Source organism: Pezoporus wallicus, unplaced genomic scaffold (assembly GCF_028554395.1).
Source record: "Pezoporus wallicus isolate ANWC-B61680 ecotype Strahan unplaced genomic scaffold, APGP_CSIRO_Pwel_v1 contig_12129, whole genome shotgun sequence".
Lineage (NCBI taxonomy): Eukaryota > Metazoa > Chordata > Aves > Psittaciformes > Psittacidae > Pezoporus > Pezoporus wallicus.
The window spans coordinates 931185-956967 of NW_026642642.1; the positions used below are offsets into that span (position 1 = coordinate 931185).

At 43.9% G+C, this 25783-nt stretch overlaps 1 protein-coding gene across 7 annotated transcripts in view; it reads right to left on the minus strand.

Annotated features, from left to right (window-relative positions):
• Positions 1 to 7840: 7840 nt before the first annotated feature.
• Positions 7841 to 25783, minus strand: part of PDZD2 (PDZ domain containing 2) — a 204502-nt gene continuing 186559 nt past the window's right edge. For all 7 annotated transcript variants that reach the window (XM_057431163.1, XM_057431161.1, XM_057431159.1 and 4 more), the window contains 6 exons: positions 21808 to 25384; positions 21048 to 21165; positions 17778 to 17879; positions 13909 to 14179; positions 11858 to 11992; positions 7841 to 10415 (listed from right to left, as the gene is read on the minus strand). In XM_057431163.1, the coding sequence (XP_057287146.1) occupies positions 10249 to 10415; positions 11858 to 11992; positions 13909 to 14179; positions 17778 to 17879; positions 21048 to 21165; positions 21808 to 25384 (4370 nt within the window). In that variant the 3' untranslated portion in view covers positions 7841 to 10248. The remainder of the gene's footprint in view (positions 10416 to 11857; positions 11993 to 13908; positions 14180 to 17777; positions 17880 to 21047; positions 21166 to 21807; positions 25385 to 25783) is intronic.

Below are 25783 nucleotides of genomic sequence, written 5' to 3' on the forward strand. Positions count from 1 at the left end.
TCTCTGAGCATTGTCAAGAGTGCTGGCCTTCACTGGGAACTCAGGAAAAAGACCCAGATCCAAGCTATCAGTGCTAATATATGAGCATTGAATCCTTAGGATTCCTTTTGTTACTTCTCCAAAGGATCTGCTATGTAAATATAATCTGTTTTATAATCTGTTTGTTTTTCTTAAGGCCTGTTTTGGATACAAGCCAGATGTTTTGCTGAATGCCCCATGTATATATGTCTTGAATTCCTGCTGAGACAATAAATACAAAGCATTTGCAAGAAAAATGAGTCATTGTTATAACTCAGGGATTTTTTTTACAGATTCTGAATGCGTGATCATGTTTGTTACACAAATTCATTCCATACTTCCAAGTCAGCAGATACACACTAGGGCAACAGCACAGTACTAGTAGGTATGCGTTGGGAAATAAGGCTTTTACTTCTGCCTTTAAGAGGAACAATATATAACCATATCCTTGAACTTCAAAATGGGAAACTGAGACATCTATTCTAATATTTTCTAGTACCTACTGCCTGCAGAATAGTTGGGTGGGGTCAGGGGTGCTCCATTACCTCTGCCAGAGGTGTTGCAGCTTTGAGGAAGAGTCCCTGGGGATCAGCCAAGTTAAGGGTTTTGTCTCAGATGAAGGCAGAAGGGAATAGAGTGTTTCACCAAGGTCAGATCTTTACCTTCTCTGAAACTTGAAACTGGACTTCTGGAGAAGAGGGAAAAGATGCTGCTTAGCACAAGGGAACAGCAAGGGAATAGGACAGAGCTTATTCTTCGTCCCTAAAGCTGGGGTCCAAAGATGTGTCTGTGGATGGTCAGAGAGCCTCACCTGCTGCGCCATACACATCAGCAGGCTTTCTTTTGAGTCATCATGACGCTTTCCCCAGCTTCACAGGGAAGCAGGGAGCACGACTCCTTGCACACATGTTCACAGCGCAAGGACTAAGAGCTTTCTGTCCAAAGGCTCTGGTTTCTAGTAAATGAGAAAAGAAAATAAAGGGAAGCAATTCCCTGTCCTTTCCTAATTAGCCACCAGTAAAGGCATCAGCGAAGCCGCCCTGGGAAGGTTCATCAGCATGGTGCCAAGCGCTGCACAATGCATTTTGCGTGGCTCTGCCAGCAAATTACACTCATAAGATCCATCAGCCTGTGAAAACGTCCAGACACCCTTCCCAGTGCTCATGGGAGCCCAGCTCCTCTCCAGCCAGGTCACCGCCAGAGCGTGCGGCTTGTGACCTGCTCCTCCCTAAAGAGCAGGGGGAAGAAACAAAAGCCCCATCACTGCGGCACGGCATCGCTGTCTGAAGGCGCCTGACTCACCTGTAGGCACCTAATACCAGAAAAACAAATCAAACCCTCCTGCCAAAGCAAACTGTCAGAGTTGCCACCCCACAGCACTTGCCATTAACCACGGCCTGTGGGCACCTGCCAGAGCAACAAGTGCAGCCCCAGGTCACATTTGCTCTGTGCTCACTGATAATACCAGCCCGGTGTCCATGGCCAGCTCATGCACTCACACCTGAGGCTGGATGCACAAGCGGTATTTCCTGAACAAATTGTTAGACAACAGGCAGCACCTCCCTCCTTCCCTCTCCTTTCATGGGGTGTTTTTTTTAAGTCATCTAAAAACAATGTCTCATATGCTGCTGGTTATTTTTAGCACACGCGGCTGGAAGGGATTAATTTTATCATCTTTTCCTCCTGCCAACATGAGATTGGGTGAGGGCATGACGTGCATCTATAGAGGTGCAAGGAGGCTGGACAGGAAGGGCTGGGGATATGATGTGTTGTCTTTTGGTCTGGCAAGGTTTTCCAGGAAGTAAGTGACTGCCTGGTGGTGGGGCTGTCAGTGAACAATACTCCCACAAGCTGTTATAGCTGTAAACAAGGGCCTTATCCCAACTGTGTCACTCTATTATCTTGACAATGGTGTTAGAAACCAGCCATTCCAAGGCTGCCCTGCCTTCGCATGCATGTTCTCTTAATAATGCAGATCTCACCAGTCTGCAAGCATGAAGGCAACTGTCACACCTTTAGCAACAGGAGACATCCCATGAAGAGGCAGTGACCTCAAATAAAACTCTTTCAGCCATTTCATCTTACAGGGGCTTTAGTGTCATTCCCTCCTCCCTATGAAAGGACAGTGGGAGCACTGTTTGACTCCGCTCCTCTGGCTTGTCCATGCCACCGTCACCTCAAGGGCCAAGGAACCTTTCTGCAGGGGACAGGGCAGCTGTCCCCAAAACCCAGTTACTTTCAGCAGCACTGAATAAGGCCGGTGAAGAGCACTGGAGCTGCTGTCAGGATGCTGGCGCCCCGTGTTGCCACTGTGACAATGCTACAGCACCCAGCTGGGAGCTCAGAGCAGAGGATGGTGCCCGTTACCGGGCTCTTGTGCCTTTGGGGTTTCTCCGTGTTACCATGCTCTGACCAGGTCAAGATACCATATTTGCGCCTCCTCCCTCAGCTCTGGGATCCAAGCTGGAATTGCAGCCACCTTTGCCACCCGCTGCATAGCAGTAATAAAGGGCAGACACATTTCTCTTTGTGCTCCTGAATGGAAGGTGGCAAACCTGTGACAAAGGCATGAGGCTGCATCCACATCCCTCCTGCCCAAGATTAGGAATTAGGGAGATGATTTCTGCCTACAGCAGCTGGGCTTTACTGAGCACTGCTGTGGCACGTCAACGAAATGGCTTTGCTAGCCGGGGAAAAATTCCAGGAGCTACAGCTTCAGTAACTTACTTGCTCAGCACAATGGTATCAGACTGATTCAGCTGCACAGTGAGGTGAGACCAGCACAAACAGAATTATCAGTGGTTTTAGTACTGGCTAATTTCAGAAATAACCTGACTGCCAGAAAACATCCCTCTGGTCAAAGCTTTACAACTGTGGGATGGAAGGGCAACTCCTTATTTTGGGGAAGCATGGTTTTTTTACATCTTGTTCTTTTTTATGATGAGAGGGATTTTTTATTTTTCAAAAGGAAAAATGTTTAATAAATTATTTCAATCACCATTAACTTGTCAAGTCTTTTAGCTGAGTCAAGTGCTTTGAGGAACATGACTGCATGGAAAGAGCAAGTCATGGCTGGCTTTCCCCATAAAAGCATAATCCCAAATGGGCTTTTGCTATGGGCTGGAGTTGGCAGTCTGTTTTCAGCTGTATACTTTGACAAGGAGAAATGACCCTCTACCAGAAGCAGTGGGGATCAGCCCTAGATAATGCAGTTCCTCAGGCATCTATTGATACAGAGCTGCTGGACACAGGATGGAGGTTCCGCAAGAGCATTTATACAACCCAATATTGCATAGGAAGGGGGAAAGAAAAAGCACCAAACTGCTGGAACAAAGCTTTGAAGCCAAGGGCAAGGCAAAGGCAAAGGGCTGGCAGCATGAAGGCAGTAAGGTGGACATGCCCTATAGCTGGCTCTGAGGCTGAGCCTGCGTGGTTTTGGGCACTAGGAAGTGTGGCTCAGGCCTGTGGCCTGAGGAGGTTTTGCTTCCCCTTGTCATCACAGGCACATGCTGCGCTGCAGCATCACTTTCCTGTACACATGGGCATCCTGCCCAGCCACAGTGTGACCTACTCCTGCCCAGCCACCAGCTCTGTGGAGGGCCATAGGGAACCTATCCTTAGGGGGCTCTCCTTCACACCACCCCTGCATGGGAACAGAGGCAGAGACCATGAGCTTCCGTCAAAGGTGATAAAGTGGCAGTTTGGACACATTCCTGGAAATAGATGAGATTTTGTATCTGTCATGGTATAACACCAGTGAGCAACTAAGCACCCCTCATCCAGCTGTTCACTCTCCCCTGGGGGGACGGTGGAGAGATTTATAAGCGTAAAAGTGGGAAAACTCACTGGTTGAGATAAAGACAGTTTAATAGGTAAAGGAAAAGCTGTGCTCACAATGCAAAACAAGGAATTTATTCACCACTCTTTCCACACATAATGGTAAATTGGGAAGGCAACCTGCCTAAACCAGTACAGGAACCATGAATAGCCACGCCAGAGACACATGGGATGCCAACAGGGAACAGGAGAGTGGCAAAGATGTAAAATAAATAAACAAGACCTTTGCAGGTAGAATGATAAACCTGATCGCAAACAACTAAGTAGGTGTCTGTACGTACTTCATTTAGGGCTCTGTCTGTTAGCAATACAGGAATAAAAACCAGCCGTGCCCAAAACTGCAAACTGTTCTTGCCTTCTGTTCCAAGTTCCCCATTTGCCTATGCCCCGAGGCCTTCAGAAAAAGCTTAATACCCAAAACACAACTGAGTTAGAGAAAACTTAAATATAATTCTTTTACCACTTCACATGTCTTAATGGATAAATGAACTCTCACGTATTAATCCACTTATGGATTAAGTCCATTGTGCCTTCTCACTTTTGTATTCCTCTTAGCCACTGTCTGGGGCAATTAAGATTTTAATTAAAGATGCTCAAGACTGATCTTACGAGAGCCAGGCTGCTCTGAATCTTGAGACATGCACTAAGAGAAAGGAAGAGAAGGGTAGAGAGGAGGATGGGTACAGGGGAGTCACTGGAAGAGGTGACAGGGGCTGGGCTGGCCCAGCACTGAGGACAGTAGGGCAGAGGGGAAAACAGAGATCTTCATGGCTAAAAATGTCTTTTTTCTTTCCCCCATACAGCCTCTGAAGGGAAGCCAGGCTCCAGTCAGGGATAGATGCGCCAGAGAGAACTCGAGGGGTATGCATGCACCAACCCACACCTCCCATCCATCCCCTTCCCATGCTACTGGTTTTACACGTTGCACAATCTCATCTGTGCAACAACACAAGATCCATAGCATTCCTCATCACAGCTGTCTGTAAGGGTGAAGGACGTGGGGAAAAGGGGTCCCACTGCAGATGGGAGACAGGAATACACACAGCTTTTCCCCTCCAGCTCAGGAAGGATGCCCGTGAGGCAGGCTGGGAGCCCGACATGGCAGCCTTTCCGGCAGCGTGAGTCAGCAGGACCACTGGAGCTTATACCTCCTCATGTGACTCTTGTTCACTTGCACCTTTGAATCGTGGTGCCTGGAGAAGGAAACCGAAAGCAAACACAGAAGCTTCTGTGGCAGAAGGCTGGAGATGAGGGAAATACCCTCCATGCTACCAGCATGGGAAAGCAAACTCCTTTCGCCCCTCAGAGAAAAACCCACCCATCCTTTTCAGCTGGCATGATGCACCACAGGAAATGGTGAAGTTTGCAAGGCATGGCAGGAGAGATGCAGGCAAACGCTGTGAGTGCACCAAGGAGAGGACAGGACTGTACTGTGCTGTGCTATGAACTCGGTGGGAGTTTCCAGCCATGAGTGCCCAACCCAGCACATGGGCTTGTGACATGGATATAAACACTTAACTCACAAGCTCCTTCCTCCAGCTCAGCTCACCCCACACTGAGTAGCTGGCATGTCTGTGCAGTGCTAGGCAGAGCAGCATTTTGGGCACCTCTGGCATTCCCCGTGTCAGAGCAGTGTGAGGAGGGCTTTCTGGGCTGCCTCATCATTCTGGGAGACAGGCTTGCATCAAGATGCTGTGCAGTGACAGTGAAGCCAGATGTGTCTGCAGAAAGGTGCAACACTCAATGCAAACTTTCCCACTTGGAAGGTTATAGCATCCACCTCCCACTGTGAGCTCCTCCACATCTCCAACCATTCACAGAGAGGCTCTCTCCAGCTCAGCTCATCGTACCAGCTTGGTGTTATCACTGGGGCAGGTGGAAGACAAGAACAAATACCAGGCTAGGACGAGCTGTATGTACTTATTCCCTACACATACAACCAGATACCTTATAGCCTGGGGGCTGTGCAGGAGGTATACAGACTGATATACAATGTGATCCAGAGACTGCTGCTCTTGATGAAAACTCCGCATTTCACCTTTGCCCTCTGCATTTTCCTAGCAGGAAAAAACAAAGCACAGCTTCCGAGATAGCAAAGCAGGCATTATAACACATATTGTAACACTTCTTAAATGCTTTAATCCTCTTAACACTGAATGACAGTTCTTAGAGGGTGTTTTTTTTATTTCTAGCTTAGATGCACATCTGGAAAGCATTAACATTTAGCCTTTCACTGCACTCTCCCCGACAACCTTGCTCCTGCCATGCCAGTTCCAGCTGTGGAGCAGACAGACTTTGGCATAAGAGAAATAAATATCTAGAGGAGTACTAAGGATACCATTTATTTTCAAAATCACTAAAAAACCCAAACAAAACAGTTTATGGAGATACAGATTTACATAACAGAGACAGCAAATTGAAAAATGTACAATCTATTTCATGTTATTGCACTCACTTTTTTATAATATACAAGGCATATTAAACAGTTTTCATTAAGAAGTTTTATTTATATAAATAAAAGTGTAAATATACAGTATCATACAATAAGTGTATCAGCCTAACACACAAAAACCAAGTACAGTGGGATCCCCATTTCTCACATGATCTAGTCTACTGCTCATCAATATTTCCACTTGTACATTTACATACCCTAAACATAGAAGCAGGTAAATATCCCCATCTGCACGCAGTTCATTCAGATTTTGACAAGAACCACTGCAGAACTATTAAAATTAACTAGAGTTAATTTTAAGCGAAGGTCATTAGAGAATACGAATCACTCAACAGGCTTCTTAATACTTATCTGAACTCGTATTATTTTTTTAGCAAGAAAGTACTCAGATGTTCTCTCCCTAATTCAGGCCTAATCTCACAGTTTTTAATTCAGATGTGGTCCCCACAGAACCCAGACAGAATCTCCAGGCACGAAAGGCTGCAGAATATGCAATGGCAGTATCACACCGGAGCCCACTCTCATATCCAGGATGCGCACTCTGAGCTGCCCCAGGCCTGGGAATGGCAAAGGCATCCACCAGACCTCCTCCATCTAAGAGCAAATTCACCTTATCTGAATGCCTTCAGGTCCCTGGTAGAGTTGTGAACCAAGTGCATAACTTCATCCTGATTTTTTTGGTCTTCCAAGATGCAGCTGCAATCTCTGTAGAGTCTACACTCTCCTAGAGCTTGGCCAGCCCTGTGGCATGGAAAAGCATCACCGTGGGGACTGATATACAAACACCAGGGCCAAAAATGCTCATGAACCTACTGAATACTGATGAACTAATGCAACGCCCTCTGTCATCTTAGTGCAACCAGGCTCTCGGAAAAATAACATTGACTTTGCCAGGTGCATAACTGGAGGTTCACTACATCTGTTTGATCTAACCAGACACCCATATTGCACAATTCCTGGGGCCTTATAGGGAAAGTCCCCCCCCACAAAGACATCAGGAAATGCTACTGTAATTGTATCAACACTGCTAGCATCTGTAAAGATGTTTTTTTGGTTCTTTTACACACACACACACACAAAAAGTATTTTCAGGAACAGAAACAGGGTTAAATACTATTCTTTTTCTTGCTCTAATGTTAGTAGTGTATCATTCTACCCCATAGTAACTATCAGACTTAAAATATTAAACCTATCTTTTAAATTATAGCCACTACTGAATCACACACAAAAAATCCCCGCTTTTCCTTGCTGTTACTCAGCCAACACATATCTACGTGCATGTAAAATAAAATACTGAACAGTACTTGATTACTGAAAAATGAAAGCCTTCTAAATCACTCACAATGAACAGTACCTGCAAATAAGCGTCTGAAAATACTCACCACGTATCATCTTAGGACACCTCAAATTGAGCTTAATTTACAAAATGAAGACTTTACCTTTGAGCTACACCAGTTTATGAGTGAGGGAGACATACACCTCCCCATGTTGGAACCTCCAAAATTTTAAACTGTGGACTGAAAAAAGGAAAAAAAAAAAAAAAGCCATTTCCTAAAACACGATTCTGATTTACCACATTAAAATAGCAAAAAGTCAGTACTGCACTTGTACGTATTATACGTATACAGGTATGTACTCACTACGCTGCATTAAATTCCACATGCATTTTATGTATCTATTATACACGCTATTACAGTCAGATTTTGGTCACTCCTGAACAAGGCCTCACCATTTAATTGCCATTGCCAAATATCTTCTCCCTGTTTTCAGCAAATATGCAAGGGTAACCTTTTTTATCCCAGTGCAGGCCTGCAACCTCAGTGTGATTCTCTGACCCCAAGTGCTGCATCCTCCTGAAGCTTCTCCCACCACAAAGGTGACCAGAGGCAAGGACCAGTCCTGACAGAGTGTCTGAGCTTTGGGGTCACAGGTGACCCAACTCCAGAGTCATTTCACAGCACTTAACCTGAATTAGTTTTAACAGAAATCCTGCAGGCAAAGCAGTACAGTATTCCCTTTCCTGTAACCAAAGTGGCATCTCTTCCTGGATTCACATGCTAATATGTCACTGAAAAAGAATTTAATCTGCTCGTTTTTAGGCAAACACTGCACATCTTTTTTGCTCATCTGGTTGCCTCACAGAACTGAATATTCCTCTGATCATCATGAGTTGCAGGCTAATGAAGCTGTCACAGAAATGAACCAAAGTGAGAGCTCCAGTAACCTGGGAGCATATGCTCCAAGTACTCACTGTGGAATGAATGTAAATAAACTGAACTATAGTATGGTCTTGGGGTAGGGCCAAGCAACAAGCCCAGACCTTTTTGTAACAGCTACATAGTGTCTTGGCTTACTATGAATGTAGGCAGCATGTCAGATTTGGACTGGTTTCAGGCTGAAAGCTCTTCATGCTGGGCATGTTGGCTGCAAGCAGTCTTCAGCCTACCACGACAAACAACCTGAACACTCTGGAACAAACAACTTGTTCTCAGCTGATAAGGACACTGGCCCATTTCCTCCTGCATTTCTTTTATGTTGTTTAGCTATCCCAGATGTACAAAGAGAAATAACAGAGTCTAATCTTTTGCACCATACACTTTCCTCCCAACACAGCAGACTGTAAGTAACAGTAGCATGGCTTGCTACTGATACCCCTGCTGTCTAGTAGAGGTGAGAAAATCCAAAGTAAGCATCCATAGCACAGCAACCCTTTCAGTTTTGCTGTATCTAACTTCATGGTTTCTCCCATCTACACAGTTTTCAGTTTCATCACCCAGAAGCCTCAGGCATCAGCCTGTTCCTGATGCAGGTGGGTGCACTTGTATGTTCCACAAACTTCCTTACCCAGTTTCACACAAGCAAAAATAGGTATTGGACAGGAGAAAACAAAAAAGAGCGATTAAAAGCCACAAATACAGCCAGTTCAGATTTAATCTCTTATAATCCCTACTAGACTGCCATTCTCCAGCCTGAGTCTTTCAAGTCAGGCAGCCTTAATTCTCTTGCTGCCAAAAAAAAGCAGCCTGGCTTTGTGACGTACTTAGCTGTAGCTGAAGTCTGTGGGATGCACAAGTGCTCTGCACTTGAAATTCTCTCTCTTTTAAAAATATATGTGTTTTAAAGGTGCCTAACATTAAAAGCCTAAATTTGACAATTCAGGCCCCGATTTTTGTTGCTCTCATTTTAATCACAACTAACATCTCAGTCTACCCCTTTGTGGACAATCACCTATCATTTGGACATGATTTTCTTGCTCACAAATTTCTACTGCATTAATGTCAAGTGCTTTCAGATACAAGTTGCATCCAAGAGCAGATTCAGTTGTGGCGGATACTGAGTTAGTTGATCAGTTTTAAAAGGATTTTTCAGCTTTGCAATAAAATGCTCATGTTTTAGCCATAAAAGTTGTGCAAAATTATACTCTTTTGTCATGCATTCTTAGCAAAACTGCACTTAGAAGAATAAAGTGAGATTGTTCCAGACATTCTCTTATTACAACAAAAAAAGGACCGAACCCTAGGTAAGTATCCTGAAGTCTTATTACAGCTACATAATATAGTACAGGCTAAATACTCATCCTTGTCAACAGGATGGCAACCAACAAGTTATACTCCCAACGCTCTGCAGATACTAAAATATTAGGGACAGGCACAGTGTTATTTATTGTGATTAAAATACTTTAAATCAAACCCAGGAGAGGTCTTGAAGTTCCATTAAAACTGCCACATAATACAAAAATGTCTCTAACTTTTGGCTTCCTTCATCCTCGATAATTAGGTGAGATTTTATGATGCTCATCACATCCTTGCTCAGTGGTTCTCCAAGGCTCTTAGCACCTCTCTGTAGAGCATTAAGACACTTCTGTGTGGCTTTAGAAACAAAGCTTCTAGCCAGGTTTAAAGGTTTTGTCTTAGTAAGTGTGATCAGATGTAGTGATTCTATCACACTGAAGTTCTGTGTTTTCTGATTAGTAACTGAACAGGGCCCTCTGGCACAGATTTAATAATGTTCCAGGCATCGTAATGCATGAGACCAAGCAATGACTTTCCACTAACAGCAAGAATTTCGTCTCCACTTTCTATGGTTCCAGACTGCTCCGCAGCACCACCTAGGAGCAAAAGAGGAAAAAAGTCAACGTAAGAGCACACACCCGAAAAAAACTACACACACGCACACAAAAAGGTAAACACACAAAAATTAAAATTTTGCTTTGCACTGTGATGAACAGCAAATAAACCATTTTTCCCAACAGTGGCAATTTCAGTAGAAATCACTTATGCTCAGCTCAGCTCCAGCAACCTATCCCAGGCTGCACCTCACAGAAAACATTATTTTAACCAAGATAAATTGTTGTTCTCAGAAAAACATCCATTTTTGAAGGAAGCAGCATGAGTGCATGAAATATGCTGTACATTATCTCTGTAGCTGTATGAAAACATGGTTGATTAAACAAACACAGAGGTTGTATATGGCTTGGAGGTTTTTTCTCTAATGGAATTTTAATAAGCAAATAATGCAGTAGATTGTAAAACCCAGGTAACAGCAATGAACAAATGAAATACAGCAAACTTAGGACAAACACACCAGACACAGAAACAGGTCCTACAGAGGGGCGCACCCTTGACTGGTGATGAAATGATGTTTTCTACAAAGATAATTTAACTAACACCAGCCATCACAGGGAGGGGAGAAGGACTGTTTCTGAGGATATAAATTAATAAGCTCAAAAATTAAACATACCCTTTACCCTTAGAATAATTTTCTAAAGAGGGGAAACCAAACACACTGGCAAAAAATGATTCAGAGCAATTCAGAAAATAACAATGTGATTTTTCTCTTCCTTGATGAGAGAATAAACCACAGAAAAGTAATCCTGCAAAAAATGCTGTGCACCTGCAGCTTCTTTGAGAGTTTCAGCTTCCTTTAGAAAGTGCTGTATTTTTCACTGAAGTGAATCACAGACTAAGACATATTAAAATGACAGCATAGTTCTGGGATCAGGCAGCTCCCTTTCTATGCACAGTTCATGTAAGTTTATTTACCCGCTGACACACAAAGCATCCAAGAGTGGCAGTTTTTGAATACCAACATCACATATCTTAATGAAAGCTAACACTGATATCTAACAGAAAGAAAAAAAAAAAGAAAAAAGAAAAAAGGTATAATAATTGGGTATAATGCAGGATGGTGCTTCAGAACCACACTGATTATCTGCACTGTGGTTTTCTTAGAAAAGAGAACTGGGCAAAGCATGAACTTCTCAAACTGTTATATATGATATCACTGCTGTAATTTAATGTCTAAGAATAGTGGGCAAGCCCAGGAAGGAACTACATCATATTTAGTAAACCAGATTGCTTCACAAACATTTACTAGCAGATGCAATCCCAGGAGTTTTCTTTAAATGACCACTTTGGCTAGTAAGTGGTAAGAAACAAGGACCACAAAAACGACTCCTGTTTCAAGAAAAATAATGACCCCAAGATTTAAAATGTCTGTACAATGCAGTAAAGGAAAACTGGGATAATATTCACTGCATGCTTATAGTACCTTTAAATATTCTTTTCACAAGCAAGGGCCTATCTCCAGCAATGGAAGCTTTTCCACCATCAAGACTGAATCCCAAGCCAGCAGAGGTTTTCAGCAATTCAACGCAGATGACATCATTCATATCCAGGTTTGGATCTGAATATACACATAACATATTGTTACATAGTTAACAGTAAATTGCAAGTTGTGTTTGGTTGGGTTTGTTTTTGCTGCAGTGACAAAGCAAGTCAGAGGTCAGTTCATATTCAGATCAGAACATGTTGCCACCCAGTTTCTCAGAAGTGAATGTGTATTATTGCAGCTGTGAAGGGGAGACAGTACAAAATGCATTTATGCACAGAGATATTCTAATGTTGTATGTTCAACAAACACCTGCCACAGCTTTCCCTTCCCTCCTCCCCCCCCCCCTTAAAGTTTAGCAAATTTAGCAAAGACTGTAAATATCAACAAAATAACTGAAAAAAGTACAAAAACAGTGAGTGGAGAGCATTTCTTTCCCCTTTTTGTTCCTATTGTTTATTCAATGAACCACATATTTTTAAATAACAGTAATACATGAAATATTACAGTAAACAAACGTGTTCTATCCTCTCTAAGAAACATCCGTAATCACTCACCAGTGTGAAGTTTTCACCAGTGTTTCTACTCTCATATCTATGAAAATAACCATAAATACCTGCAGGGTGCATCCTTACACAGCAGATACTTTTAGAATACAATATTGCTGTAGCTGACAAAATATTATTTTGCTTATGGGGAAACAGATCTATGATTTTGGAAAACAAGGCCCTCTTTGCCCTGTGTGAATGCAAAAATTATGCAGTCTGCATTATCACAAATTACTGCTACCATTATCTCAGACAACTTTAAATGTTATCTAAAACATCTGAAGATGTGCTTTGCCCCACAGGATGGAAACAAGTTGTTAATAACCCGGCAGCATGTTGTTTATGCGATAACGTTGCCCCCTAGTGCCTGCTTCCAGCAGACAGTCTGCATGTGTCAACGTGAAGAAGCAGGGAGTTTCGGGTACAATGTAATTCTGAATTAATTACATATATTATACCCATGGGAGCAATTCCAGAAAGTCTGATCCATTCATTTACAGACTGCTTCGTATTTCTTTTAAGCTGTATTATAAAACGCAGTGAAAGCAGTGAAAAACTGCTACAAATAGTAGTGATTATGCCCAACGGGTTAAAGCTGGGTGAGTGGCAGCTCTATATCCTGGTTTTGAGGTGGTCTGAGCAGAGTGCCTAGTATTGCCCTGGAAGGCAGGGGAAGCCACATCAACAAGCCTCTCAGAATAAGCTGTAGCCACTGCCCACTCCCTCCCTGGGACACTGCAGCAGAGCAGGACTGAAGGATATAGGTACTAAGTTGTGTCTTAATTCCACAAACAATTTGAGAGTTATGTTTGTAACACCCTATGCGCAGCCTTCACACTGGAATGCTGTCTTATTCCCAAATAAGAACTTACTATTCCACTGATACATTTTCACTTACTTACCCCTAGTTTCCTACTTGATGGCTGACGTCAATTGGGTTTAGCTCCACTTACTGTAATATCAAATAATTTTTTCTACGTTTTTAGTAGAAACAGTATGAAATCTGCTATTACAAAGAGCAAGTTTAGTCTCTACATATAACAAACTGCAGGGTTTGAGATATTCCTTGAAGTTGTTGGGGCTTTTTGTTTGGATTTTTTTTTTTTTTTGGTTGGTTGTTTTCTTGCACTGACTACTGTTATTACTTAAAAGGAGTTTATCCTGGATTGGAGTAACATGTGGAATCACTAACTTTAGTAGAAATTGGATTAGGCCCTAAATGCCCTTTTAAGTTTCTCCCTAGTTATGATATTTTAAAAAACCCAACCCAAACTGCATTTAAGGCTCCAAAGAGACTTTGCAGCCTAAAATTTAAAGGTAATTTCATTTGCTCCCTTCAATCACATAAGGCACAGATGCTTTTAATCTAAAACACATGGACGTTTTTCCTTCAGTCTGCTCTGCAAGGGAATCCTTCCAACTGTTCTTGGACAAAGATCATACCTGTTCCCATTTCCATGGAAACATCCTTTCCAGACCCCACACATTTTCTGCCAGTAGCTGATATCTCAAGTCTGGAGGGATTGTTTGCTTTGTCTTTTTCCTTCTGGATGACAATGACCGCATATCTGTACAGTCTTGCCTGATGAAGAGTAGTCAGGACATCCCCATGGACTGAGTTCTCAAGAGACTTGCCGTTGATTGACACAACAAGATCTCCTCGATGAATAGTCCCTTCTTGAGATGCCACTCCCTTTGAAAACACTCTGTGGACCTACAAGAAAGATTTTAACTTCAGGATGCTTTAACCTCATGACCACACAGAGTGCTCTAGTGGTCAAGGGCAACATGGAAACCATACCAAAGTTTGCAACCAGTGCCCACTGCCCAGATATCAAGCACACAACATTTGTTCCAACAAACATCCTCAAATACTAAAGCCTAAGTGACTGGACAAAAACTGCATTTCAGGATGGGGGAGGAAGCAGAGGAAAAGATGCTATTATTGCATTGTTATTTCTAACCCAAAGACAATCAAAACCACTTAGAGAATTGTCATGGTTTAACCCCAGCTGGCAACAAAGCATCACGCAGCTGCTTGCTCACTCCTCCCAATCGTGGTGGGATAGGAAGGAGAATCAGAAGAAAGTAAAATGCCTGGGTTGAGGTAAGAACAGTTTAAGAACTACAAGTACAATTTAATACTAATATTAGTAATAATAATTGTAATGAAAAGGGAGAAAACAAAAAGAGAAATAAAATTCAGCAATAAAACTGCAAGTGATGCATAGTAAAATTGCTCACCAAGCACTGACTCACTCCCTGCCCATCCATGAGCAACAATCAACCCCTCCCCAGCAAACTGTCCCTGGTTTATATGCTGAGCACGACTTTATATGGTATGGAATATCCCTTGGACAGTTTTGGTCAGCTGTGCTGGCTATGTTTCCTCTCAACTTCTTGTGATGCTTGAACCTTCTCACTGATAGGGCATGAGAAGCTGGAAAGTTTCTGACCTAGCATAAACACTACTTGGCAACAACTAAACATTGGTGTGTTACCAAGATTATTGTCACCCTAAATACAAAACGCAACACTGTACCAGCAACTTTACCCTCTACCCAGCTACTTTACTTTTACTTGGAGCACAACTCCTGTGGGGAATGGCCGAGGGAACTGGTGGTGTTTAGTCTGAAGAAGAGAAAGCTCAAGGGGAACCTTGTCGCCCTCTACAACTACCTGAAAGGAGGATGGAGAGGGGAGGTGGATGGTCTCTTTTCCCAAGTAACAAGTAATAGGACAAGAAGTAGTAGCCTCAAGTTGCACTAAGATCGGATATTAGGAAGAATTTCTTCAGAGAGAGGGTGTTCAGGCATTGTGACAGGCTGCCCAGAGATGTGGTGGAGTCACCATCCCTGGAAGTGTTCAGAGACTATGTAGATGCCCTTAGTGACATGGTTCAGTGGTGGACTTGTCAGTGCTGGCGTAATGGTTGGACTTGGTGACCTTAAAGGTCTTTTCAAACCTGGTTGATTCTGTGATTCTAGGAAGAAAATTGACTCTATCCCCAGACAAACCAGGATACATCACAAACATGTAACATCACAAATCACTTCTACCATCACTGAACTCTTTAGAGTCTTCAGTTAACATACTTCAAGTAACAGGTTAAACCCATAGCTGTGCTACAGCAAACACAAAGAACAGAGTTGCAGTGTGCAACACCCACGCCCCAAATTCACACTGACTAGGACATGCATCCTGTGCTGTTTTCAAATGCACACTTCTAAGTGGTGCATAGCATCTGTGCACTGAAAGGCTCTGACTGCAGCTGTACAAGTATATAGCTGAACATCTCAATTTGGCTGATAAATGCCATGCAAATAGATGCAAAGGGATGATTCACTGGATTGAAATGAATTTTTTCTAGAGAAAGAAAACCCAAAAAAACCTCCACAAAAGACAGCAGATTCAACTTCAAGTAAAATCCAGCAAGTGCAGCTGAGACTTAGATGTGTGCCACTTACAGAAAGGAACTGCCTGAAAGACTCAAAACCCTTTATTTAAAGACTTGCCTAGAAGGCACTGCAATTTTAGCAGCCAGAATGTGGTTTGAGGCAGCAAATCTGCGGACACAATTCTGCATGGCATTTTCTCTAGGAATTTATCCTAATACCCAGATTAACAGCAAGGAATCAGATGCCTTTTGGCTCCTGTTCCCTCTTGTTGCAGGGCCATGCTGAGACGGGCACCTGCCACAACCCTGTGGATCCAAGGACATAAATCTCTAGCAAGCCTAAGCAGATACTCAACGCTGGAATAACAGCTTCAATAACATATACTGACATCCAAATGCAAGAGGTAAATGAATACAGGGGTTGTGTCCTGCTGCCTTCCCTCAGATGCTCAACTCCTCAGTACCTTGAAGCTCACTAGGCATTTCTATTTCTGCACCCAAGCGTGGGCAGAACAGCCCACCTAAGCAGCTCAGCAGCCAGTGGCAACCCTAAATCCAGTGGGGGACCCAGAACCCCAGTAGGTCAAGGACATTAAAATGGTTCCCTAACCAAGAAGCATGCTTCACACACAGTGAACAAAGAGGATCTAGAAAGAGGAGGAGCGGACACTGTTTTGGTCTCATGGCTAATGGCATTCAGGAGAAAGATTTCATTAGCTACTCAGCCTGAGAGAGATCAAGATCCTAATTTTAGTTAGTTTCCCAGTCTCTGAGGTGGGACACTGTTGAGCCTTCCTCCTGGTGGCAGCTGCCACTGCAAGTTGCTGGCCCAGAGACAGGTAACACAACCTTTGCTACAAGAGAAGTATAAGTAAAGTTTCCTAGACTGTGACAGTGTTCTAACTCAACCACTGCTTAATGCAAAATACGTTTCAGAGAATCATATTATCGAATCATAGAGTGGTTTGGGTTAGAAGGGACCTTAAAGCTCATCTAGTTTCAACCTCCCTTCCCTAGTGGAAGGGATACCTTCCACTTGACCAGGTTGCTCAAAGTCCCATCCAACCTGGCCTTGAACACTTCCAGGGATGAGGCGCCCACAAATTCTCTGGACAACCTGTTCCAGTGTCTCACCATTGGTCTTGTCTAAGACCGAAACCCAAAAGATTCTTTCAAGGGCTGCTGCAGGGCCCAAAGACCTGAGGACATACCCTCCTTCTAATCTCAGAACTTAATGAATCTCTCTCTTTCAGCACAGAATTTAAATTGTCTGTAAAGACATTGTAAACTAATTATCATATGTGACACTGGTTGTCTTATATTTTTCCATCTCACTTACCTGGTTTTGAACAGTACAAAAAGTGCTTTGCATGACTTTTTACACACCAACATCACTTAATGGCACCACAAAATACCTTTGGTTCAGAATGCTGTAATTATATGCTTATACATAAAATACATAGTATTTTGTATTTATACCTAATATACATAAGTATATGCTTAAAAAAAAAAAAAAACAACTCCATCATTTACTGACCACCCGCAGGTCTTAATAACACCAGAACATATTTGTGATATGAAATCCAGAACGTTTGCTGACGTCTGAAACAGGATTTGCAAAACCCTTCAAAAACTTTGCTGTGGAGTTTACCTTCAAGGGCTGGGAATGAAGATTCAGATCTAGCTAATCCCATCCAGTAGCAGACTTTTTAAAGACTGAAGACATAATTGGCATCTATCTCCAACAATAAAAATTACACTTCCCAGACACTGATTTCAGTAGCAGATGGTATACAGCCACCTCTGAGAGACACAGTTTTATGACTGTGAATGACTTGATAAATGGGCACTTGATCTAATCACCAGCTTGCTTAAAGTGAGCTTTCTAAAAAAATTACTTGTAGCCATGACTTACTGTGACCGATTTCTGTTCCAGATCTGTTCCTCCAGCAACACTAAATCCCAGGCCAGCTCCTTCTTCTTTGTGCAAGACTACAAAGTATGTGTCTTCTTTGCTCTAGCAGAAAAATGGAGGTGGAGAGGATGGGAAAGGAGAAGAAAACAAAAATTAAAGATCAAGACCAAGGTCCTGCACAAATAACAAATTCTCAGTACCCAATTCAAGGAATTGAAACTGAGACATTAAAGGCGTTTCTGCTCTCTACAGATGAGTAGCAGCCATACAGAGCTCCTCAGGTGACAGAAAAGGTTTCTTCAGTCAGTTCAAGGCTGGGAAGCAAAATTAAGATGGTGGAAGGGGATTAAACCTTGAGCAGCCTAATTTTCACAGGCTTGTAAACAACTTGACGTTTTGCAGTCAAAACTAAAAAGTCTCCGTCCAATTTCTGGACCAAGCACTGTACTTTCCAGTGAATTACTAACACTTTCACTATTGATTTCTCCTTCCCCTTGAAAGGCAGCTACAAAGATGTAATGCAGGGCAATTGCATTACCTTCTTCTCGGCAGTGCTGGACAGGGTCAGTGGCTACAAATTGAAGCTGGAGGAGGTTAGACGGGACAGCAGGAAAAACTGTTTCACTTGGAAGATGAAAGTTATGAGCCTGTTAATGATCCAAAGGGGACTAAGCTGTGCTGTTGTAACAGGAGTACCTAGCACAGGAAAGGGACTGGTGCAGGGCTGAACTTGGCTCCAGACCAGAGCATAGGTGTAAAGCCGATTTCCTCGAAGGGATGGCCTGCTGCCAAAATACAGAATTTGCTACAAGAAAGAAGTCGTCCCATCCAGCAAGTCTGGTGCTGTCTTCTGAACAGTTATTAGGACAAAACCAGACACTATTACAGAAACCACAAATTTATTGTGTAAGGGGGACTATAAGCAGGCATTTGGTGTAGCAAGGGGCTATTAAACATCAGTGGAGCAGAGCATGAGAAGCGGAGAGTAGAAAGCTAGGGTCTCAGCTTTTTCGATCCAACATCAGTCATTTCCAGAAACTGCTAACGCTAAAATTAATGGAACGTCACTAGAAACTAACCTATAATCTTTTTAGCATGAAATGACACATTTAATTCACTAAACTCAATATTTTAACACAGTGTTTGCCTTTTATTTGTTTGAAATAGCACAGGGAACCACAGATTGTGAAAAAACAGTAAAATACTTGGTCTCGCTGCGCGCTAACAGTGGCCCTGGAAAGTTTTCTGCATTAGAGGCATCCTTGCAATTCACAGAGTCAGTTTCAGAAACTGATGACACTTGGCTCCACATCACTGGTCCATGAGCGCTTGAGGAGAGAGGAGCACTCAGGGCTGAACTTCTTAGCCCACAGTCTTTTGTAGATATTAAGACCCTTCTCAACTGCACTCAAGTGAGAATAACTTTATGTTAGGCTAGAAATAACAAAATCAGTTAAAATACTAGGCTAGCCCCTTTCAAAATGCAGTGAGGGTAAGGAAAACATACATGTATCTTTGATCATTAAGTATTTTAGTAACCCTTTTTGTTCAAAAGGTCAAGTTCTTTCCAACCCTCGCTACCACAACTTACTCTGCTCACACTGGGAAAGAAAACAGAAATAACAGAGGCTCAGACGTCAGAGAGCTGTGTGAGGTCTACATGTCCTGGGCCAGTCAGCAATACAGCCTGAATCCTCTCTTCCAGTTGTTGAGATCATGCATTTCCTCCCTCCCCAGTTGTCATTGCTGTCCCCAGCTAATGTGTGCTATGGGGCACAAAGACCTGGCTATGGATGCTAATTGCTCTACTTGGCCACACAGTAGACATACAAGACCTCCAGTGATTATCTTTATTTAGCCTGTTAGCCAAAGATCATTGGTCATAGAGATATAAATAATAAAATGCCTGTATATTCCCATTTATTTATTTTTTTTAGCAGTAGCACTTTTTAAATGCTAGCAGTAAATTCAGCCTTGTTCAGAGCAAAAGATGATGACATATTATTTCCAGGGAAGCTCTCAGTTTCAATCAGGCAGTGCATCTCATTTTTCAGCAATTGCATAACTGTGAAGAACTGTCCTATTGTACATTTAAATCCAGCATTTGAGTAGCATGACATTTTCCAGTGTACATGCCATACTGGGATTAAACGTGGATGAGAAACTACGCAGACAACGAGTGCATTCCAAAAAGTGTTCAGCTTTATAAACATTTTTGTTCTCTAGCTTTGAAAAGTGGCATAAATAAATAATCTCTCCAAGACCCCATGCAAAATAATTTATAGAATGCTTAATTACCTTTGGCCAGAAATACAATACAATCCTAATTTTACTAGTAAACCTACCAAACCCTCTTGGCTCACCAAGATCTTGGGACCTGCAAGCTCTGGCTACACTCTCCATGGAAGGAGGTAAAGCTGTGTATTATGGGGAGGTCCTGTTCACCCCCAACCTGTTCCACATTTGAAATAGCAACCTTTGTGAATAAGACTCGGGAGTGCTTTAAACGTAGCTCAGCCAGCAGTTATGCTGACCAGATGGCAGTTTTCCCTCCTGTGCTGTTGTTATTTTATCAACTTCTCTTCTGATTTTAAAGGGAGGATGTATTCCACAAACACTGCGAACAGGGAAGTAATGTCCTGGAATCCATTTCACTTTGGAGACCTTCTTTAAACACCTAGATAATTAAGCAGGTTATTTCAATGCAATAACCATTTACCACAGAACAAAAAGGTCATAGGAGTTTCTTACAAACACCACAAATCACTTTCTGGTGTTGCAAGCTACCAGTCAGCATTACACAAAATAAACCAAATTTCCATCATTGCAGCTTCTAGCAAAGGTGAGTGCTTCTAGTCATAGAGAGGAACACAGCTTCCCTTGCAATGTAGTGAAAGCGAGTCTGACCCAGATGGTTGGTAGAAAGCTAAACTCTAATGTGCAGTTATTGGCAAACCCAGTAGTTCTCAGCTGTAATGATGACTTCAAATGGAGGCATACTTCTCCACTTAAACCAGGTCTATTTATTGCGGCTCAAAGGTGCTTTTGCACTGGATAAACAATACTCTTTCTTACACAAACTATTCACATCTATTATCGGTTTATAGCAGGCATTCAAAAACTAGCATTAGTAAAACTAGCATCAACTGTAACCACCCACAGGACTACTAAAGGAGGTCTGAAACTGTTTGGAAGAGATCTTATCTGCCATTAAGAAAACCCTTCAAAATGCTGTCAATAACCTAGTTTTATCTTCTGGAATTTTTTTACCTTTACTTGTGCTTTGACAACTTGGAGCATAGCAGCAATGTCACATTTTGGTACTACAACTGACAAAACAGACTGCAGTTTTTGCTGGTCCAGGGTTGAGACAAGCAGCTGATCCAAGCTAAAATAAACAGGAAAATATAAAAGACAGCTTTATATTTCTAGACCATGTAGAGATACGTTTCAGGTATACACTGTAGGTCTCATTAGGGTAAAAGGTCAGCTCATTAATAAGCAGAAATCTTGAAAACAGACAAGAAATAGTGTATGCTGGTAGGATAGGAAGAGACAGAGAAGACAATTTAATAACTCTGAAAACTGGTCCCTCGTCAGTTCCTCTTCTCCTTCCCCAATAGTTTTAGCAACATATATTAACAAAAACAAGGAGACAGCTCTATCTGAAGATTGGTTTTGGCAGGACAACAACCTTGTCTATCACTGCGTGCTGGCAACCAGCATTGCATGGTCTCCCCTCCACAGCCGCTGCTGTGTAGTAATGTGGTCAAAACCTGACCAAACCCAGCTAAGGCGACACAGTCAAGGTGCCCAGCCATACCAGGATGAAGTACAGGAGCACAGCCACCAACAGACAGCAGCACGGCAGCTCCTGGTGATCAGGAACATGAAGAACTCACCCCAGATTGAGAGGGGAATAGAGGCTGTGGCCAGACCTGAAATGTGCTTTGGGACAGGCAGTGGGGAAGCTTCACCTCAGGAGAGGCTGAAATGAAAGCGAAACAGCCTGAGCAAAGCCAACACCAACCTGATGGACCAGCTGTTTTCAGAGTGCTCCCTGTCCGGAGAGCTGCACTGGGGCATGTCATCATCCGATGCAGACCCTGGTGTCCCCGAGCCGCTGCCCTGAGGGCTGCTGGCACCCGTTCCCATCGTGGGACCACCACGGGCTGGTGGGGCTGTGTCACCCAGGGCAGGCACGCCAAGGGCTCTGCGGGGGGTGATCTCCAGCTCCGTCTTGAAGCAAGCAGGCTGTGGTGGCCCGGAGAAGTCTTCACACAGCTTGTCCAGGTCGGGCATGCTGAGAGCCCTCAGCTCCCGCAGCCTGGAGCGGGACAGTGGTGGACGCCCCAGGCCCCGGCTGCGGCGTGCCTGTGAGGTGGAGGCTGTGTCTGCCCCAGTGCCACCATCCTCGCTCCTCTGGGGCCTTCCTTCTGCCCCGCTGCTCTCTGCCACACGCATGGGCTCTGCGCTGGAGGGGGCCTTGGCCATGGTGTTGGCAGGGCTTGGGCTGCCGCCGTAGGAGCTCAAGCTGCGTCGCAAAGCCCGTGGTGTCTCGGCAGGGCTGGCTGCGGGTACCATCCCACCACACGACCTCCTGGCGAGAGGGGACCTCACGGCTGAGTGTATATCGATGGCCTTCACGACGGGCCTGTCGACATTTGCCAGGTTTTCAAAGGATTTGATCCTCTGTTTGACGGAGAAGGATGAGATAGGTTCATGCGGCCAGTTCAGCTCGTAGTAGTAGTAATTCCTCCTGAAGCTCCTCAGCTTATCGATAGTGGGGCAGCTAATGTCACTGGCTGAGGGTGATGTGTCATGGACCCTCTGGGTGCTCTTGGGGGTGTATGCCTGCTCCTTCTGGCCATTTGGGAGGTTCAGATGGACCGTCTTTAACATCCCTGTTGCTGCCTGGGGGTATTTCTCATTTGCAGCATGGCTCTGGGGGCCTTGTACAGAGTTACCCTCTGTAACATGGCATTCCTCCCTCAAGTGACCTGATAACTGGGCTGGCATCGAGTAAGTCCTTGTCACAGGCTTTGACAAGCCATAGAGACTTCTGTCTCCGGCAGTGTCTGCTTTTGAGAAATATTGCATGGTCCCCATTTCCTCAGCCAGACGAGGCACTTCTGTGTTCACCTCTTCTGTTTTCTCCAGCAACGGCAGCTGTAAAAATGATGCTGGTGAGGAAGAGGCAGAGGAAGAGGAGGAAGAGGATGACGTTGAGGAGGAAAGCTTCACCTCAATGAAAGTCCGCTGGATCTCCTGTCCTTCCAGCTGTTCCTGCTGAACTGAGGGAGACCTGAACGAAGCAGATGGTCCTACATTTTGCAGATCTAATTGCCTAAGGTCATCTGCACTATAGATGCTCTTGATTGCATTCAGGCCTGTTTCAGGGTTCTCAGTCCTCCCTTTCATGTATTCAACTTTTGGCATCCCCTGATGAGATGAAGTGACTTTGGACTGACTGTCTCTGGCTCTGAAATCATCCACCTTAGCACCCTTACCCTGACACACTGCAGGCTGCATGGAAACTTGTTTGTCTTTTAGATTTCCCCATGCCTGCTGCAGGTCTGGTAGCTCCCCAGAGCCACATTTCATTTCACCACTCGCTTTTGGGCTGCCGGTGCCATTCAGGAGAGGCAGAAGTGAGTCCTCAGAAATGACCAAAGATGGTCTATTTTCTAACTCTGACTTCAGAGCCCTTGAGGTTGCTGAAATGCTCTTGCCAGGATCTGGGTTTGTAGGTGAACTACGGGACAATGGTGTTTTCTTCCCCGTGAGTTTGGGGGACAGCTGTGGAGAAACAGAAGCCCTTTTCTGATCAGCCCCACTGACCCCACTGACTTTGGTAGGACTAATGCCACAAGAATCTGAATTTGCTTTTGCTTTGCCTTTGATGGAGAACCCTTTTAGCTTTGGTCCTGCTTTGGCTTTCTGATTATTTAAAAGAGTGTCCATTATACTTTTTTGTGCCATTCCTTTAGATTCCTGACAGGATTTCTTCTGTGAGGATGGGCTGTGCGGTACTGCAGCTCCTCTGCAGTGATTTGTGCCTGAGCTTTGGACTTTTCCATTTGAAGTCCTTCCTGAAGTCACAGAGTTAGTTTTCTCATTTTTCCCTGGCAAGTCATGAGTTGTATTAGCCTTTGGATCTTTAGATTTAGTGGGAAAAGGAGACCTGAGAGATAATGTTCTTGATGACGATGCATTCACATGATTGCTGTCTGTTTTACACAAGTTGGACAAACCGCTGGCTTCTTTCTTCACTAAGCAATAACTAACAGCATGATTACAGTCATCAACCACTGTTTCACTTTCAGATTTGGATCTCTGCTCATCATGATACCCTTCTTTCTCAAGCAAGTTGCTCTCCAAGCCACTGACATTCCTAGCAGAGCAGAAGCTTATCTTTTTGCAGTGCAGAGACCCTTCCTCTTCAATGGTTTCACAGCATTTCATACGTCTGTTACTGTTTCCCAAACCCATCTCTTCTTCTGTACTTAAGGCACCGTTGTTACAGAAAGAGTAAACTTCAGGAATACTGACTGAATTCTTTAGGATGTTTTTTTCTGGCAGGAACACTGAGGCAGGAGAACACAAGGATGCAGAAGACACATCTGAACACTGTGAAAGACATGGAGTGGAACCACCGTGATCTTCTAAGCTTAGTTTGTTGATGCTTGTCTCCAGTGACCCACACATTGCGCAGCTCTCAGTTTGTAAACCTTTGCTGCTGTAAGGGTCCAGTGGGGACACAGAGGATGATTGTCTTGCAGATGACAGATGCTGCTCCTGTGTGGGATTTTGAGGCTCATTGTTCATGCAACAAATCTCAATCTGCTCCTCATCTGACTCAATTACAGTACAGACTGCAGAGGTGTTAGCAGCAGCAGTAGTGCAGGACCCAAGCAACACCTCATTAGCACTATCAAAGGCTTCTGTGACAGACTCTGTGTCTGAGTGAGAATCCTCCGCAGCCCCATACATGGACTTTGGAAATGATTTGCTTCTCTTTCCTTCCAGAGTGTTTGCTGCAGGCGGCTCATCCTCATTTAAGCTGCTGTAATTTCTAGAATAGTTATTTAATGAGTTTTTATTCACAGTAAAAAGTTTGCCTGTGTTTATGGTGTCCAACACAGACAGCCCCAAAACCCCTTGTGCGTTAGCTCCACAATTCACAGTTTTTTCCAGCACATCCTCCTTGGCCACTCGTGGCTCAGAACCCGGACAACCTTCGTCGGTCCCACAGCAGCACATCGTCGTGTACTCCTCTCGGAGGGGGCTTTCCGCTCGCGATGGGGTGCGTGAAGCCCTGCTCTCGGGAGCGCCCATCCGGCTGACCAGGTCATCGATATCGGTGACGGGGATGGAAACGCAGTCCTCGGGGCGGCTGCTTTCCATGGTACATCTTTGCACGTCTCTGCTCGCGGCATCAGGTGGCACTGTTGTTCTCTCCACCGCACAGCCAGCGCTTTGCAAACCTGCTGCTCCTCGCTTCCCAGCACTCGGCTCTTCCTCAGTTGCGAGGATGCTGTTGACGTCGGGTTGATTTTGACTGTCTATCCCCGGAGACAGGATGAGGTTTGTAAATCTGCTGACAGCTGCATCATTAAAAAAAAAAAAATTAAAAAAAAAAGAAGCAAAATCCTGTCACATATAGGAAGTGATACACAAAACACCAGGTTTTATTACAAAAATAGACACCCACATAATCAGACTACATGTTTGCCTTTTGGTCTGCACTCTTCCTCTTCTGTAGTGATGTTTACAACAACTCAAACTAATCACAACCCTGTGTACTTGAGCAGCACACAGAAGGAAACAACCCACTCATCCAAGGTGAGCAGTCACGATCTGTTTAATTCTCATCTTTGAAATTTCAGCAGTTAAGCGGCCAACTACCAAAGTGTCAGTCTGCAGTAAGCCAGGCTGAGCAGTACTACTGCTCATTACTTGTTTGATCAAAGATGCCTCCAACAGATTGCAGACAGTACACAAAG